The 16941-nt window shown below is 37.2% G+C and overlaps 1 protein-coding gene across 5 annotated transcripts in view; it reads right to left on the minus strand.

Annotated features, from left to right (window-relative positions):
* Positions 1–16122, minus strand: part of NEDD1 (NEDD1 gamma-tubulin ring complex targeting factor) — a 49315-nt gene extending 33193 nt beyond the window's left edge. For 2 of the 5 annotated variants that reach the window (XM_086712586.1, XM_025926768.2), the window contains exons 1-5: positions 16032–16122; positions 13186–13329; positions 10350–10444; positions 6142–6258; positions 2953–3093 (exon numbers count right to left, since the gene is read on the minus strand). In XM_086712586.1, coding sequence (XP_086568712.1) covers positions 2953–3093; positions 6142–6258; positions 10350–10444; positions 13186–13321 — 489 coding nt within the window. In that variant the 5' untranslated portion in view covers positions 13322–13329; positions 16032–16122. Of the gene's footprint in view, positions 1–2952; positions 3094–6141; positions 6259–8999; positions 9035–10349; positions 10445–13185; positions 13330–15426; positions 15446–15644; positions 15999–16031 lie in introns of those variants that run through there. The other 3 variants (XM_086712584.1, XM_086712585.1, XM_086712587.1) reach the window with 3 other exon arrangements.
* Between the last annotated feature and the right edge of the window lie 819 nt (positions 16123–16941).

Consider the following 16941-nt stretch of genomic DNA (forward strand, 5'->3'; position numbering starts at 1 on the left):
AATCAAGAGTTGGATGCACCCCTCTATTCATTTTTTACAAAGGCATTAGAGTTAAAAGGCCAGCTGTAAGCTAAAAGAAGATATATGCAACATGCATATCCATAAAATTGCTCCATCCAGAACATACAATAAACTATAAATCTATCAGAAAAAACACAAGTAACAAAATACAAAAAGGAAGAACACTCTTGAACAGTGACTACACAAAAAAAGGCATATGAAAATACACTCAACTTATTCAACACAGAGAAATGAAAATTAAAACACAGTAAGATACCACCACACAACCATCAAATTGTTAAAATTAATAAGACACAATAGTTGGTACTAGCAAAACTGTGGAGCAACTGAATTTCACAAACAGTGCTGGCAGAAGCGTACAATGGCACAAGGATTTCAGAAAATCCTTTGGCATTTTTTAATAAAGTAAAACATGATGCCTACATTAAGACTTAAGTCCATTTCTGAGTGTTTACTCAAGAGAAATGAAAACATATGTCCAAAAGAAGACACATACAATAATATTCACAGCAGCTTTATTGTAATAGCTAAAAACTAAAAACAACTCACGTGTCCATCAACAAACTGTGGCATATCCATGTAATGGAAAACCACAAAGCAGTAAAACAGTATAAACTACTATTCCATTCAACAAAGCAAACATACTGAAGACTAAAAGAAACCAGACACATCCAATTCTTTTAAGAAATATGAGGTAGCACCTCAGAAGGGTTAAGAGGGAGTCCTCCGATGTGCCAGAAATGTTCTATACCTTGATCCTGGTAGTTACACGGGTATATGTACATATAAAAATTCATCAAGCTGTATGCTTAAGATGTATGTACTTACTATGTAAGTTATATTTCAATTTTAGACATTTAAATAATTTACACATAATAAAGCCAAGAGCAATAACTAAATCTAATGTTTTCAGGACTATTCCTTCATATCTGGTTTTAATAAAAAAAACAAACAAAAAAAACCCCCTCTCATTATAAGATACAATACAAACTGAAATGTAAGAATATACATGGTAGGTATCTGACCTTTTATGTTACTAAAAAGTCAACTCAGAATTTATAAATCTAAACGTGTCATGCTTCTAATATATCAGAAATCGGGGGGAAAAAAAGGATAGAAAGAAGAAAAATTAATTTCCTTAAGAAGCAAGACATTGGAACACTATGATGTTTTTCACAATAGTTCCAATGTCTATGGGCTTAGGCTTTTGTCTCCCTCATCAAAATATAAATAACCAAAAAGAGAATCACAAAATCAAAATATTACTTCCTGCTTTTATGCTAATATTAATGAATTTTTGTGGCAAATCTCTCATCCACATCCGTAAAAGGCAGAAAGTGAAACTGCCTCTAAAGGCTTTCTCTCAGTTCAAGGTTTCTAGAATTCTGACATTCAACTAATCAATAACTCTGATTAGCAACTTAAATGCCTTCCAAAATAAAAGCCAAATCTTTGGTCTGGCATTCAAAGTTCCATATCAACATTATTCTATATTTACCTTTCCAATATCTTCTCACATTGGCCCTATAGAAGAACCTACGTGTTCTCCTTAACCCTTGTTTTTGTTCGTGTGGTTTCCTCCATATAAAATATTCTTCTCCCAAAGTTCTAGATTAGCCTATTAAAATCTTTGTTATCTATAAATCCATTCACATTTATTGAGGATCTTTTCCACATGAAGTACAAAGTTGGATAATGGTTGAGGACAAAGGAATGAGACACGGTTCCAACTGTAACATGGGAATGTACAGAGCTAACCCTACTATAAATTAGAGTCAACTAATTAGCAGTCAATTCATAGTGTAGTAAAAACAAAACAAAATAAAAATCATGTAAGCATTAGACCCAGCTAAAAATCCTCCCTCCTTCAATTTTCCCTATTTTATTCCCAGATAATTTTCTCTCACTGTTCTGAATCACCATAAGATTGTTTTATAGGAATCACCTATAATATCATCTATAGGTTTATCTCTTTTATTCTCGCAATACAGAAGAAACTTGAGAAAAGACTTTTTTCCGTATTTTAATATCCATTAAATTTTCTTTAAACACTAAATATACAGTGAATACTGATTTCCAAAACTGCTTTTTAAAAGTGAAGAGCTCCCATATTTTATCTAATAATAGGGCCAAAGTGATTACAATAAAAAGTAAGGATTAAAAGAGATTGCACTTCACTAGAAATTTCTGTACAGAATTTCACGGAAGGTTGGCCAAGAATTAGATTTTTTAAGTAACTAAATTTATTTGGTTAACTATCGAACACTTAACACAAAAAACAAAGCTCAATTTACCCTGTGCCTAAACACACTCAATTATCCATGCCCGCCATTCTACTTATGAATAGAAACATCTGTCTTGTCGTTGGTACAGTTGGAAATATGCAATGCTTCTATAATTGTGATGTCATAGAAAGATTAATATCCATGTTTCAGATTTGACCTGCCAACAACTGTTTGTATTTTGTTATATATAGTCATATTCTAGGATCATGTGGCTATTCAATGGCATAACTCAACACGCATAAGCAACATAATCTAGTATGAATTACCTTATTTGAACATTTTTAAACAAGACCATTAAAAATAGCTAGCTGTAAATTTTTCAAGCAAACTAAATACAAATTTAAAATACTTAATTTTAAAAACTTAAAATTGAGAGGACCTGGGTGGCTCAGTCAGTTGAGCGTCCGACTTTGGCTGGGGTCCCGATCTCACAGTTCTTGAGTTCGAGACCCTGCATTGGGTTCACTGCTGTCAGCACAGAGTCAGCTTCAGATCCTGTGTCACCCTCTCTCTCTGCCCCTCCCCTGCTCATGCTCTCTCTCTTTCAAAAATAAATAAAACATGGAAAAAAAATTTTTAACTTAAAATTCATTGTCTTATGTAACTCTGTTTTATCAACTCTGTTTTGAATAAACCCATACTGTACCTGGTTACTACCATGGCCAAAAGGAGTACTAGATAAATTAGTGGTTACACTGTGCAAAATAATTTCACCACTGAGAGATCCAGAAGCAATGTAACAATCATTCCAATTATATGTAACACAAGTTACTTCATCTTTATGATCCTGAAAAAAAGAAAGCAAAGTTAAGTACACTGCCACATAACCGTCACACCTCACATCTTCATGTTCTTGTAAATTTCATTTTTTTTAAATAAAATAGTACGTATTTGTGAATCTAATATTTGCTTTAACATTTTCCTCAAATAACCTAAACAAATTACTCAAATGAGTAGGAAACTATCTGATCAACACCACGTCTTCTCAAGGAACAGAGACTTAGTTTTTATAACTGTAATAATGATCATACACTCCAAAACAAGAGACAAAAGGGAAGGTAATTTTCTAGATAGCATGTCTCCCTTCCACTGACAAGTAACATTTACAGCAAGTTGACTATTGTGGGAGAGTCCCTGGCCTTGAGAGAATCACTGTTCAATCAAGAAGAGGGGACATTTAAATTAACATGAAAATGGCAGAAGGAATGCTAAATGAGTAGTAGGGGCAAAGTGTCCTAGGAAAGAGAAAAAGGCATCACTGGACCTGAGTTGACAGAGGAAGCTTTGTGGAAGACATAAAGCTTGAGGTCAGCCTTAAAGAAAATAATAAACCAAAAGCAGGGAAAGGGGAAAGAAACCAGACATGCAAAACGCAAGACAGCCAAAACAAAAGCCCAAGCCAGAAGGAGCAAGGCATGGTTGACAGACAATAGCAGCTGTTTCCATTTGCTGAATACCTACTAATGCTGGGAACTTTACGGATTATTATTAATCCTTAGAAGAATCCTAGGAGGCAAAGTCACTTTTCTTATTTTATGGATGAGTTACCTACATGAGGTACAGGAAGTTTACGAAATCTGTGCAAGCTCACATTAACTACTAAGTGGCAGGCCCAGGATTCAATTCCAGGTCAAACCCGAAGCCTATTTTTTTCTTGGGATATTAGGCTGTCTCCAAAATCCAAAGGGGAATCCACTTTGAGGAAATAAAAGTGGTTTTAAACAAACTGAGTTCACAAACACTGTATTTTCCAAAGTCAAGTTAGAGATATCTAGTAGGCACAGAGAAAAGTGATAAGAGTTAAGAGTATAGTTTTTAAGAGTTTGCTATTTATATTAATAATATAAACAAAATAACTTTTGTATCTAATAATTAGCTTAATGTAACATCAAGAATAGTAGCTATAATATTCCACTTATAATCCAATTTTTTCAAATGGTCCCTCAAGCATGTCTGGAGATACTTTCACATGTCACTCCTTTCCTAAATCAAAGAAAAAATTGCTATCCCAAGGGGAAAAAAAATGCCTGATGAGAAGAAAATGGAGAGTGGACATTTAATGCATTGTTCCCACTTGGAAAATTAAGAACATGGGGTCCAATACAATTTCTACGACTTTATAGAGAGGCAGGGGTCTTCCTTATTTTAACTGTGGAAAATAAGTTATTCTGTAAGCCTTCAACAAGCACCTACCAAGTGCTAAAAATTGTGTTACCAGGGAGAGCACCACAGAGAAGAGAGCCCAGGCGAAAGATTAGATTTCCCACTATCACAATTAGTCAAATACTTGTTAACTGAATGAATAAAAAAAGAAAAAAAAAAAAATGAAGTGCCCTAAGAGTTGCAAACAATGAGAAGAGCTAAAACTATATGGAGTAATTGGGGAAAGTGAGGAAGGAAAAACAAGTAGAATTTTTCATGCAGTAGGAGTTAGAGGTGTAAGTGATGCTCCTAAAATGAATGAGAATATGTGACAAAAACTGGCCACAGACTTCTAATCTCTTCTCAATTCTGTAAAACATTCTCTGCTCATAGTATGTATACCCCCTCTAAATAGCTTTAATTCAATTATTTCATAATTTAAAAGATTAAACAATGGATAATAATCTGAGTTTGCATCTCATCTTTGTCATACTAGTTGTTTGGCACTGAAGAAGTTCTTTAACTTCTCTCAGCCTGAGCTCCTCCAAAGGTACACAGGAACAGCAAGCACTACCTATCTGCAGAATTCTTGAGACACACAGAATAAACGTTTATTATGCACAGTGGCTGGCATATCAAAGAACTTAATAAAAGTTAACTATTCTCATTTTGGCAACTTTTGAATTTTCCTTAATTCTCTTCAAAGTTTAGCTAATACCTAAAATAAACCTCCACAGGTAATATTTTCAACAGCAATTACAGGATTATATTTTAATTACTCTAAGAGAATCATTTTCTATATACAACTTCCCTAGTAAGAATTAAGTCAGTGACATCTGACATGAACAAATAATAACGACATCCAGCATTTGCTTCAAAATAATCTGAGGTTGAGATTATATAATAATCTGATTAGAGAGAAGATAAGGGAACAGATAAAATAATACTGGCCATGAGTTCATCATCATCAAAGTCTGATAATGAATGTGTGTGCGTGTGCATGTGTGTGTATACACATCAATGTTCAAAACTTTTCATATTAAAAGTTTTTTAAAAACATATAAAAATTAAAAATAACTTTAAAGATGAGTTTCCAAATATTAAAAGTACACAACAGTGAAAAGTAGAATTCCAAAAAAAGCATAACCCAGAAGCTTTCATGTGGTTATTTTTATTCTGTGAAACTGCAAAAAGCTAACCATTTAAAGAAATGTTAATTATCCATAGTAAATTATTTTAGAAAAAATACCATTACCAAGATGAAAATACAAACAAAAATAACACAAACAGCAGCAATCATATACAGTAGAGAACTATGAAGCTGAATCCCAACTCTGATTAGTAGACCGATTACTGCCATCCCAAAACCACTCTCATTTTTTTCAGAGACTTAAAAAAAGATCTCTAATGACAACAACTCATACTTTAGAAAAAATGAAGGAAGTGGTTTACTCAAAAAAGAGTAGACTAAGTGAAAACTAAGGGGAAAGTTTTAAACACCAATAATATGCATTGGTGACATATGGAGATAAAAATAGACCAAAAATTTTTTTCTGACTAATAGCATCTTTATTTTCCCTAACAAATCTCACTTCAATTCTGAAGCATCTTATTTTTATCATCAGAGCTCAAAATTAAAAGTTTGGTAATTACTTTAAACATTGTAAGATGTTCTAAAAAACAAGTTGCTTACCTTAAGAGACCGATGAACTCTTTTTGATTTTAAATCCCAAATATTAACAGTGTTATTTAGGCCTCCACTTACCAAATACATAGATGTGGAATTTAAACTGACACATGTCTGCTTTTGCTATTAAAGAAAAAAGAAAGTTACCTTAATTTAACAGAGCCCAGAGCTGACTTCCAATTCCCAACCAACACTTAGTAAGTACTATGTAAACATTTGTTGAATTAAATGTGATAAACAAGCTAAGACTTCTCCTAAAGATTCAGTTCTCATCATCTTCCACATGCATCCAACAGTTTGTAAGGAATTCAAAAGGACTTCAAGGAAATCAACCAGAGTCATGTTCTCTTCCATAGAACACAGGAAACACAGGAAGCTTAGGGAACATCAGCAGGTCCTGGCTTCCTATCAGGAGTTACTTGCCCTTAATATTTCCCCCCAGTAAAATCTACTCTTGCACTTCCACAGAGTATACTGAGTTAGGATTCACCCACAGCTCATAAAACACTAAACCTAGAAGAAACTTTAAAGAATGTCTAGACCCCTCATTTTACAGATGGGGAATATAAAGAGGTTAAGATACGTGCTCAAAGCCTCACAACAAAGTCTCCCCCTAAGGAGCCCAAGTCTCAAACATCAGGTCATGAGAACCTGACCCTACACTCTTCCTTAGGTCTGTAAAGACACCATCCACTAAGTTTCTCAAGATAAAAGTCCAGAATTAACTTTGACTCCTTTACTCCTTCCCTGTCACCTACAGAAAGTTCTTTAAACTCCAACACTAACATAAACCCCATAGGGCCCCCCTCTTTATCTACCGCAGCCACCAGCACACTAATCCCAACCCCACAGAACAGCAGCAGCCTCTTAACTGGCACCTCACTTCCAACCCTACTCCTCTACCTTCTATGCCCCACAAGTAGGATGACCTTTAAAAACTGCAAATCAGATCACAACGCTCATATTCAAAAATCTTTAATGGCTTCCATTCTGCCCTAAAATAAATTTCAAACGTATTAACCTGGCTTTCAAAGCCCCATTCCTCTGACCCCTTCCTACCTCATCTCACCATTTTCCTAATCACCCACTAATTCTCTAGCCACACTCACCTTCTTCTATTACTTAAACATAACAGCCCTGTTTTGGCTTCAAGGCTTCTACACAACTATTCTTACCTAGAAAGCTAAGTTCCCCCAAACCTTGGCTGAATGACTCCTTCTGGTCAATAGACAGCAACTTTCAATGCCACCTCTACAGGAGACCTCCCTTGACCTCCTAATGTAACCTGCTATCTCAATTTCTTATTTTAGTTCTCTGTGTAACAACTTATCACTATCTGGGTATCATTCTGTAGTCTATTGTCTATCTCCCCCCAGAATGTCAGTTCAGTTTCATTATCACAAAGCCCATTTCCATGCCCAATAAATATTTATGGCATAAGTAGGTAAAAATACAGAAGTTATCAAGTTTCTCACTATGAGTATCTACGAGCATCATCTATCTGGTAGTGCCATCAGTAACTAGGCTACCAATAAAATACAATGTTGCATGTTATTTTTCCTATTTAACCTTCAGATACACGATGCAGTAACATTAATTGCTCTCACCTCTAGTTGTATGCCTTGGGGAAAAAAATAGAGAAATGAATTCCAAGGGGGACATTTTATTACTCAGCTAAAAGTTAAAAGGCAAGCTATGTAGGTTTAGGCAAAGTCATCTCACCTTTCTAAGCCTATGTTTCTTCACCTAAGAAGTGAGAAATGAGGACAAGATCTACCATTCTCACCTTAAGAGTCCATGCATCTGGAAAAACACCCCATGCTGAAAAGAGCATTCCTTTCCTTTTTATTTTAATTCCAGTATAATTAACACAGTGTTATATTAGTTCCAGGTGTACGGTATAGTAATTGAACAGTGCTATCCACTACTTAGTGCTCATCACAATTAAGTGTACTTTTAATCCCCTTCAAGAGCACTGGATTCTTAAAAGGGTACAGATACCCACCTTTCCCCTCCCTCAAGGTTTCTTCCAGTTCTGAAATTTCTGACCGAGAGTCAAAATTACTAACACATATAAAAATATCAGGAGCACATTACATCAGTGTTTCAGTACAGTTGCTATAATTCCCTTATGGACACCGTTCTAGGAACTGACTTTGGTCTAAACAGACTAGTAAGATTTAGAATCTCGTTATCACCACTAATCAGGACAGTCTGCTAAGAGCTTTCCGAATAACTGTTAAAGAAAATAGATAAGAGTGGTGTCCCTCAAAGATCAATATATTACAACTTTAATCATCAAAAACAAGTCAAATTACTAAGGACTCGGAACAAAACCTATGTTTTTAACTGGCTTACCCTGATGATAGAAGATCTTTTTTTATGCTGATATATTATTAATGTAGCTAATGAACTTAAATAATTAATGAACATTGTGTGCTTATCAGGAATCCTGTACCTTAAGACACAAGCAATGGGTGAAGTTTTTAAAATCTAAAATAAGAGCTGTTCAAATGTCTAGGTTATACAGTAGCCTATCGTATTCATTATACTACTATTAATACCAAATTGCCTATTCCGATGAGATAAAATACAAAATCAAAGAAAATAAATATAAACTTAAAGTTCTGCTCTAAAAATTGTGTTAAAGTAAGTAGGACAGAATCTTATTTTCCCAAGTAGTAATGGTCTAATATCTCAAATGGCACGTGAGTAATAGGACTTGGGTCCTACAAAGCAAAGGTTATCAGCACACTAATATGTTACAAGAAATTACTAATAAACGCTAAGGAACCACTGTTTGCAAAATATTCCTATAAGCAAATTAAATTAAAGCAGGTTCAAATTATAAGAAATAACCTCACCTTTCATCCACCTGTATTCTGATGTCATTTCTTAACTGTAGGAAAGAGAACTAACTATAGCAACTGACATGGAATATTCACAAAATCCTTACAACTGTGTTACATTTGTGAATATCATCTGTTATTTTCATACTTTAACAATAACAACAACTACAACAACACAGTTCCCAAACTGTTCTAAGGCATAATGCACAGAAGGAGCACAATATATACTGTGGTGGAAGAGGAATCTGAAATTGTTTTGATGTTGACATTCAATTCAACAAATGCTTGTTGACACCTTTGATAGTATCTAAAGATCCAAATATGACTAAGATGTTCTGCCTGCTCTTGAAGAACACAGTTTCCTTTTATCGACCAGGGACGCTCTCTGCCTCAATTTTACTTAACTGAGTTTGAATAGGCAGTGTGTCTCAAATTTCATGTCTATCCTAGCAGACATTCTCTGCCCAGCCTCCAACATCTGTGGGCTGGAATTGATGCTTGGGTCAATCCCAGAAAAAGAATGGGTAGAAACCTAAAGTCCTTTTTAAATTAGATGAGCTCATATTCCATTGTTCTCCTTTATTTTTTCTAAGTGGACTACCTCACCTATTCCAGTGTATAAAATTATGACAATTCATAATGCTTTGTGGCTTGCTATGAAAATTTTGAAACTTAAATTAAGAACAAGCTACCACCTACTTGCACCTTTTTACTTAAATCTTTTAAAAAAAAAAATAGCTTTCAGGAAGTGTGTGTGACTAACAATGAAGACACCATCATTATCCTGTATCAGAGGGATTAATCTATAAAACAAGAAACAATATGCAATGAGAACTTCACTTAAATGCACTGGGACCAATGCTCAATTTGACAAAGCCATTCTGTTCTAGGAGAGCTTGGGGAGACTCAGGCAGGCCCCTCAGTACCATAGGGACAGAAGCTATAGAAGCTACCTTCACATAGCGGTCATTAGCTGATGGTCCTGAGCTCAACGTCAGTAAAGGACAGGGATACATCATTAGGACTCTTATGACCAAATCCACCTGGTAACCTAGCCAGGGGTGAGGCTTAAAAAAGGCAGCAATACCAAGGAATCTCCCACAGAGAGATGGAGAAAGCAAGTGACTAGTTGAAAAAAATCTAAGTCCTTGATTGCTCCCCTTGGATCCACTATTATTTTACCTAAAGATGTTTCAGTACCTATCTCCTCTTCAAGTGTTATTGTATTATTTTGAGCTTAGGTTAAGCATAGTACTTTTAAACACATTTATATTTAGTTGCAAGCACCATAAGAAGCAGTTACCACCCAAGTAGAATTAAGATTTTTAATAGAAGGTTAAAAAAAACAAAACCAAAAACACTTACCCCTTCACCAAGCTCTAAAAGTGGAACAGGTTTACATTTGCAACTTGAAACAACAATTTTGTCGCCACTGGAAGAGGCTGTCACTAGAAAGTTATCTAAATGAAGAGTTATGGAGCATCAAACAACCCGTGAGCATCTCTATCACTAGACTATTACTGCAAGAATTATTATGATAAAAGCAAGTGCACTAACCTAAGACAAGCAAGTGAATATAGCTTACACACCAGCTTTCAAAAATGGCTCAGGTTACTAATTACTACTACTAATTCTCTTTACTACTACCGCAGGGAAGAGCCATCCTCTCTGGCTTTGCTATTACTTGAAAGCTATTTTACCCAAGTGAAATACTACTCCATTTTCAAAGAATAGGCCAGAAGGTCTAATTTTATCCTTCAAGAATGAGATCATGATAAAAGCAACATCAGCAAATATCAATCAGCCTTTTCATCTATACACACCATTCAAGATAGTTATTTATTATTAACACAGTGCTTGGTACCAATTTAGTCTAGGAAGTAAACATCCACATTAGTCTCCTATTCATCCACTAAAAATATAAAGCCTGATATATTCTTAGAACTGGAATTTTTATGATAGAATGTTTCAATCTTAAATATATTAACAATAAATATAACAGTAAGTACAGAAAATATAAATAAATGTGGTTAAATAGCAACTATTTATGCCATGGAAGAGTTAAATTTTTAAATAACTAAACAATGTAAAATTAAATTTTAAATAAATTTAACTTAATTTAAAATTATATTACCGTATTTTACAGAAATTATAAGCAGATCAGTAAACACAAAACAATGTAAATTAAGTATCTTTAAATTAAAATGATTAAATGCGATACACTCAAGAACAAGAGTCTAATTTTGAGAGTCATAACAAATTAAAATATCAGAAGTTCAAATCTATGCTTTTTAACAAGCAAAGTCTTACCTGCATTATTTTTGGATGGTTTGCATAACATTCATATATTTCATGAATAGACCATGGATTATGATTTTATTATGATACATGATTCAAAAAAAAATATCATTCCGACCTAAATATTACAGCACTGAGAAAAACAAATAATTTCCCTTTCCTTGGCTTCATCCTCTACTTACTGCTACTTTTTCTCCTTAGAATACAGAAAAGGACTGAACAAAGATAATACGAAAAGGTAACATACTTACTCCTTTAATTTCTCTTGTAGCTTTTGAAGTCATGAGAAAGTGAGGGACATTACCTAAGAGGGCCGAAAAACTAATTTCCCTGGCACCTCACCCTTAATCCTGTTCTTGGAATCCATGCTAAGTGGACCCCAAGTAGCTGAGCCTGGGAAGTACCTGTTCTTTAGTCATTAATATCCAGGGACAAGATCAAAGCCTCATTAGAAGTAAGACTATATACAAAAGTTTCCTGTACATATCTACTTGTACAAGAAAACTATATAGAAATAAGACCAGGTTCCAAAAATCATCCCACACTACCTCACGATCACATCAGTTTTGTTGAGAACATTAAGTGGTTTATCAGCAGATGCTAACTAATAAAACTCCTTGGAATAAAAATAAACCCAAAATATTAAAACTTATCAAGAATTGCTACTTTTCTCTTAAACGGTAAATAATAGGGAAATTAAGCTCCACACATAATAAAAACCTAATAATAGAAGCAGCTTCATATATTTGTCACTCTCTTTAAAAACATTCCTTCCTGCCCCCCCCACCAATTACACATCTGGAGAGTCCTTCAAAAATGTACTCCCTTGGCCAGGGAGTTTGATTAATAGAGCACCAAAGTAATTTATGTTCCTACTTTAATACAAAATCAAGGAATGATAAAGAGGTAAATTTAATTTAATAAAAAAAATTCATCATTTTTTGTTACATATTTGCAAGAATAATTCGGTTGGGCATGAAAACTTGTTTTTGTTCATAAATCAGTCATATTTTAAAGTTCTGATATTTTTACTTTTATCAGGAAACAGAATATTAATACTTTGGTATTGATAAGATCAGACACACATTAAAACTTTATTCTTTAAGAAATAGTCTGTATGTAAGAGCTACACAAAAGAATGATAATTTCTAGCATACCAAGTTTACAGAACATGTTCATAGCACTTTGTTTAGAGCAGTGGTTCTACTGAGGGCTACCGGAATCTGGTGGGTAAAGGCCAGGAAGGCTTCTAAACATCCTACAATGCACACAACAGCCCCCCAAACAGAGAATTATCTAACCCCCAATGTCAAAAGTGCAAGGTTGAAATATTCTGATTTCTAAACTTCATTTCCTCATGCATTTTATCCACATTTAGGAGCTTACTAAGACAAGGAGAGAGAAAATCAGAAACATAGAAAAACTGAGGAAAATTCAATCTAGACAATTTCTCTGAGAAATCAGGCTATTTTCAACATAGACAAGAAGAGAAATATAAGAGCATATCAGTAAGATGAGGATGTTGGAGAATTTTAATTTTTATTTTAAATTTAATTTTGCTTCTGTCTTTGAGTTGTCTTTAATTTGCAGACTAGATCCATAAATATCCAAATGTAGATGCAAAAACTCATTCCAAACCTTTCAGAAGTTTTCCCACCATTACCTACCTTAGTCCATCTGGGTTCAATAACAAACTGTTGATAAGAAAACTAATTCTATGGTCTGGATCTAGTAGCATATATATGTATATACATTCATATGATGATATACTGTTAAACTACTATTTCGCTGTATCTATCTAGCTTTCATAGCTATGCAAAATATATTATTGGTCACATGCAAAAGGTTTCACTGATACTGGTTTTTTAGCCTAACAATAAGTGTTCTTTTTTTTAAAGGATACTATTGCTGCTCCAACACACTGAGCTGATTCCATGTGGTGATGTGTGTGGGTTGAATTTGTCCACCAATGTCATAGATGGAGCATCCCATATTTTAACATCATCTCCAGATGAGGCAAATCTGAGGTTTTCCTGCATGACTGCACCTACAAATAGTTTTAAAACACTATACTTAAAAAACAGTTAAGGATAGGTAAAAAAAAAAAAAAGTTAAAATGAAGGATCTACTCTAAACCCAGTGGCTCCACTGTCCACTTTTGTTCCAGAGTGGGTGCTCACCACCAAGTAGCTGGAACGATACTTCTAAAATCATATTCTCTCGGTTGACCCTTCCAATGGTTCTCCACAGCAATTATAATGATATCCAACCTCCTTGACATGCCTTATAGGACCTGGCCCTGGTGTAACACCCCTACCTCTCTTCCCCAGGGCTACCAAACTCCCTGGCCTTCTTTCTTGCCTCAGTCCTTCCATTTGCTGCCCCCTCCGCCTGGAACGCTCTTTCCCCAGATTTCCCAGGGTCATCTCCTTCACCTCACTCCAGTCTCAGCTCAAATGTCTCCTCAGAAAGGCCTTCCTGGCCACCATGGCTGAAGCAGCCCCATACCAGTTGCCCATTATGCAGTTTCATGTTTTTCATGACATTTTCTATTTGCAACTCTTGTTCTCACAATAATGTTGGTGTCTCCTGACTTGAACAAAGATCCTGAAAATGGATTTTGTCTTGTTTACTATCAGTCTTGAAATGTTCCTGGCACACCATGTGTACTCAATAAATAACTGCTGGATAGAACTTCCTAAACTGAGGTGCCTGGGTGGCTCAATCAGTTAAGCACCCTACTCTTGATTTCGGCTCAGGTCATAATCTCATAGTCTTGACACTGGATCCCAAGGCGGGCTCTGTGCTGGGCATGGAACCTGCTTAAGGCTGTCTCACTCCAGGGGCGCCTGGGTGGCTCAGATGGTTAAGCATCAGACTTCGGCTCAAGTCATGATCTCGCAGTTTGTGACTCTGAGTCCCACATCGGGCTCTGTGCTGACAGCTCAGAGCCTGGAGCCTGCTTGGATCCTGTGTCTCCCTCTCTCTGCACCTCCCCCACTCACACTCTGTCTCTCTCAAAAATAAATAAACATTAGAAAACATTTAAGTCTGTTTAAAGACTAAGTTTATCAAAGATTCTCTCGCTCCCTTTCTGCCCCTCCCCCGTGCATACATGTGTACACTTTTTCTGTCTCTCTTTCTCAAAAAAAAAAAAAAAACCCTCCCTAAATCTTTTTAAAATGTGTAATAAAATGTAGCATTCCTGCCATTTCAAAATCCAGAGACTTCAGTTTTTCCAAATAACTCCAGAATTAGCAAATACAGCCAAAAGAGATGCCTGTCACTAAGTCCCTAAACCAATACTTGGTCTACAATGCCCCCACTCATATTATTTATTCACAGTATGTAATTCAAATACATAATTCTGACAAAGTGATCTCACAAACCAAGGCAGTCTAAAAGACAAAAGGCAAGGGAGCTGCTTTAGGCAGATACTTTAAGAGCAAGTAGTAATGCATAATGAGTCAGAAAAAAAATCCTCAAAAATACATGGAAGAACAGGGAAAGGAAGGGGGCCTAGAGATATACCCTCTACACCTTCCTGGTGTGGACGGTATAAGAGTACAGCACTGTATTAGTGATATCACAGGCTCCCAAGTCACCAACAAAGCCTCCCATCTATGTCCAGTATACCCTATTTCAAAGGCTAAGTTAAAGGTATAATAAATTACAGGGCCCTTTGATTCTCAAGAGAAAAAAAAATATGTTTATAAAAAGACTAAAACTTTAGTTAACTAGAAAAGTCACTTATGCGGTTCATTATGCTTCATTCATCGGATAAATACAGCGTTACTAAAATTAAAATCCTTTAGTCATCTGTTGAAACGTAGACATGCAGTGTTTGGATTTGGCACCTTGACATGTGGTAACATGTTGGTTCCCTACTCAAGGTACAATTAAGTGCTGGAAAGGCAATCTCTTAAACCCAGCAAACAACTGGAAAATGCCTTTACTATAAGCTTACACTGTTCCTGTTGAGCAGTGTGATGTAGTGTGGAAAGATCACTCAAGCCAGGGTTCAGAAAAAGTGTGTTCAAAGGATCTGTCCCAAAGCTACGTGACAGTGACTCTGGCAGAGTCACTTAATGTCTGTTTCCTTCTCTTCAAGTGCAGCGGGGAAGGGGACCATCTGCCCACTCACCTCAAGTCTGCTGAGAACTGAGCACTTTTAAGGGAGAGGCATTACATCAGCCTCCCAAAGAGGGTCCCATCAAAGCGAGCTGTCAAGACACAAGGCAGTAATTTAGGGAGAGCGGCTACATGGAAAACAAAAATCCACTACAACAAATAAAAGTTCTTCAACTTTCATTCACCCAAAGTGCATTCTACTTGCAGGAGAACTTGCTCAACTGGGGTTACCTTATAAAATGAATTCGAGTCGTACTGGAGAGGTTTACAAAAGCGGGGAGACGGCCGGTGGAGAAGCGGCAAACTTTTCGGGGGCAACACACCCCTCAGAGACGCCACCAACCTACCCCAGCAGACCGGGTCACCTCTCGGGTCGAGCCGGAGACGGTCGCGGACGGAGGTGCGCGACCCCGGCCCGCGGCTCCCAGGCACTTCCGCGCCAAACCCGCTGCCGCGCCCCTGCCCGACAACTGTCCGAAGCACCGGACCGGCCCGGGCGCGCGCAGCCCGGGGACCTCCGACCCGCCCCCTGGGTGGCAGGAGGGCGGGCGAGGTTCGGGAGGGTGCAGGGACGCGGCGGGAAGACACCCGCTGACCCCGGGCCCTACGGAACCTCACCTCTCAGCCGCGGTACACCGGGGGGCACGGCGCGGCCCGCTCCGGCGCTGGGCTTCCGGCTCCCGCCCGGACTGTTAAACTTCGGCGGCCGGAAGTCCCGCCCTCAAGTGGCGTCATGAGGAGAGGCGCTGCCAGAAGGGGTGGCTAGGGATGGCGGGGCAGGGCCTGGGGCGGTGCTGGGCCGCCTCTCCGGGTAGCTACCCCCAGGGGCAGGGCGGGAGCTGCGGGTGTGGGCGGCTCCCTCCACACCCCAGCAACGATGGCGCTCTGCACCTTTGTGGTTCGTTTGTTCGCTGGCTGCCCGCTGTGTGCCAGGCACTAGGCTAGACTCGGTGCGCGGTGATGAGTTTAGCCTGGAAGTCATGGGTACGGTGAACACTTCTTCCTGGCCGCGTGGAGCTTACAGTTGGCCGTAGGAGGCGGGCCTTAATACATAATTACATACTTAAAAGTGAAACTGTGACAGTGGCTTCAAAAGAAAGCTAGCAGATGAACGAAAGATGTACTAAAGGGAAATGAACATGGATATGGGTTTTGGAAAGGCTTCCTTGAAAGAGGAACCCATGAAGAGCAGATAATACCCCATGCAATTTACAAACCAGAAGGTATGCTCAGAAAAGCTAAGAAATAACCAAAAGTGTAAGTGTCTGAGCTATCAGACTTCAAAACCCATGATCTTTCTTCCTAATCATTGATCTTGCTTCTCTTAATCGTGCTGCAGGGTCATGAAATCAAACACCATCTGGTTGGGAATTCTTTTGAAAGGGATGTTTCTCAGCATGGAAAAAAGAGGGTCTGAACTGAGTTTTCAATACCAAAGCTTTTTTTTTTTTTTTTTTAGCTCTGCTGACAATTTTTCTTAGAATACTTATAATACGTATAGGGCATTTCTTCTGCAAACAGTATTATT

Source organism: Puma concolor, chromosome B4 (assembly GCF_028749965.1).
Source record: "Puma concolor isolate L17-30 chromosome B4, mPumCon1.1.hap2, whole genome shotgun sequence".
Classification (NCBI taxonomy): domain Eukaryota; kingdom Metazoa; phylum Chordata; class Mammalia; order Carnivora; family Felidae; genus Puma; species Puma concolor.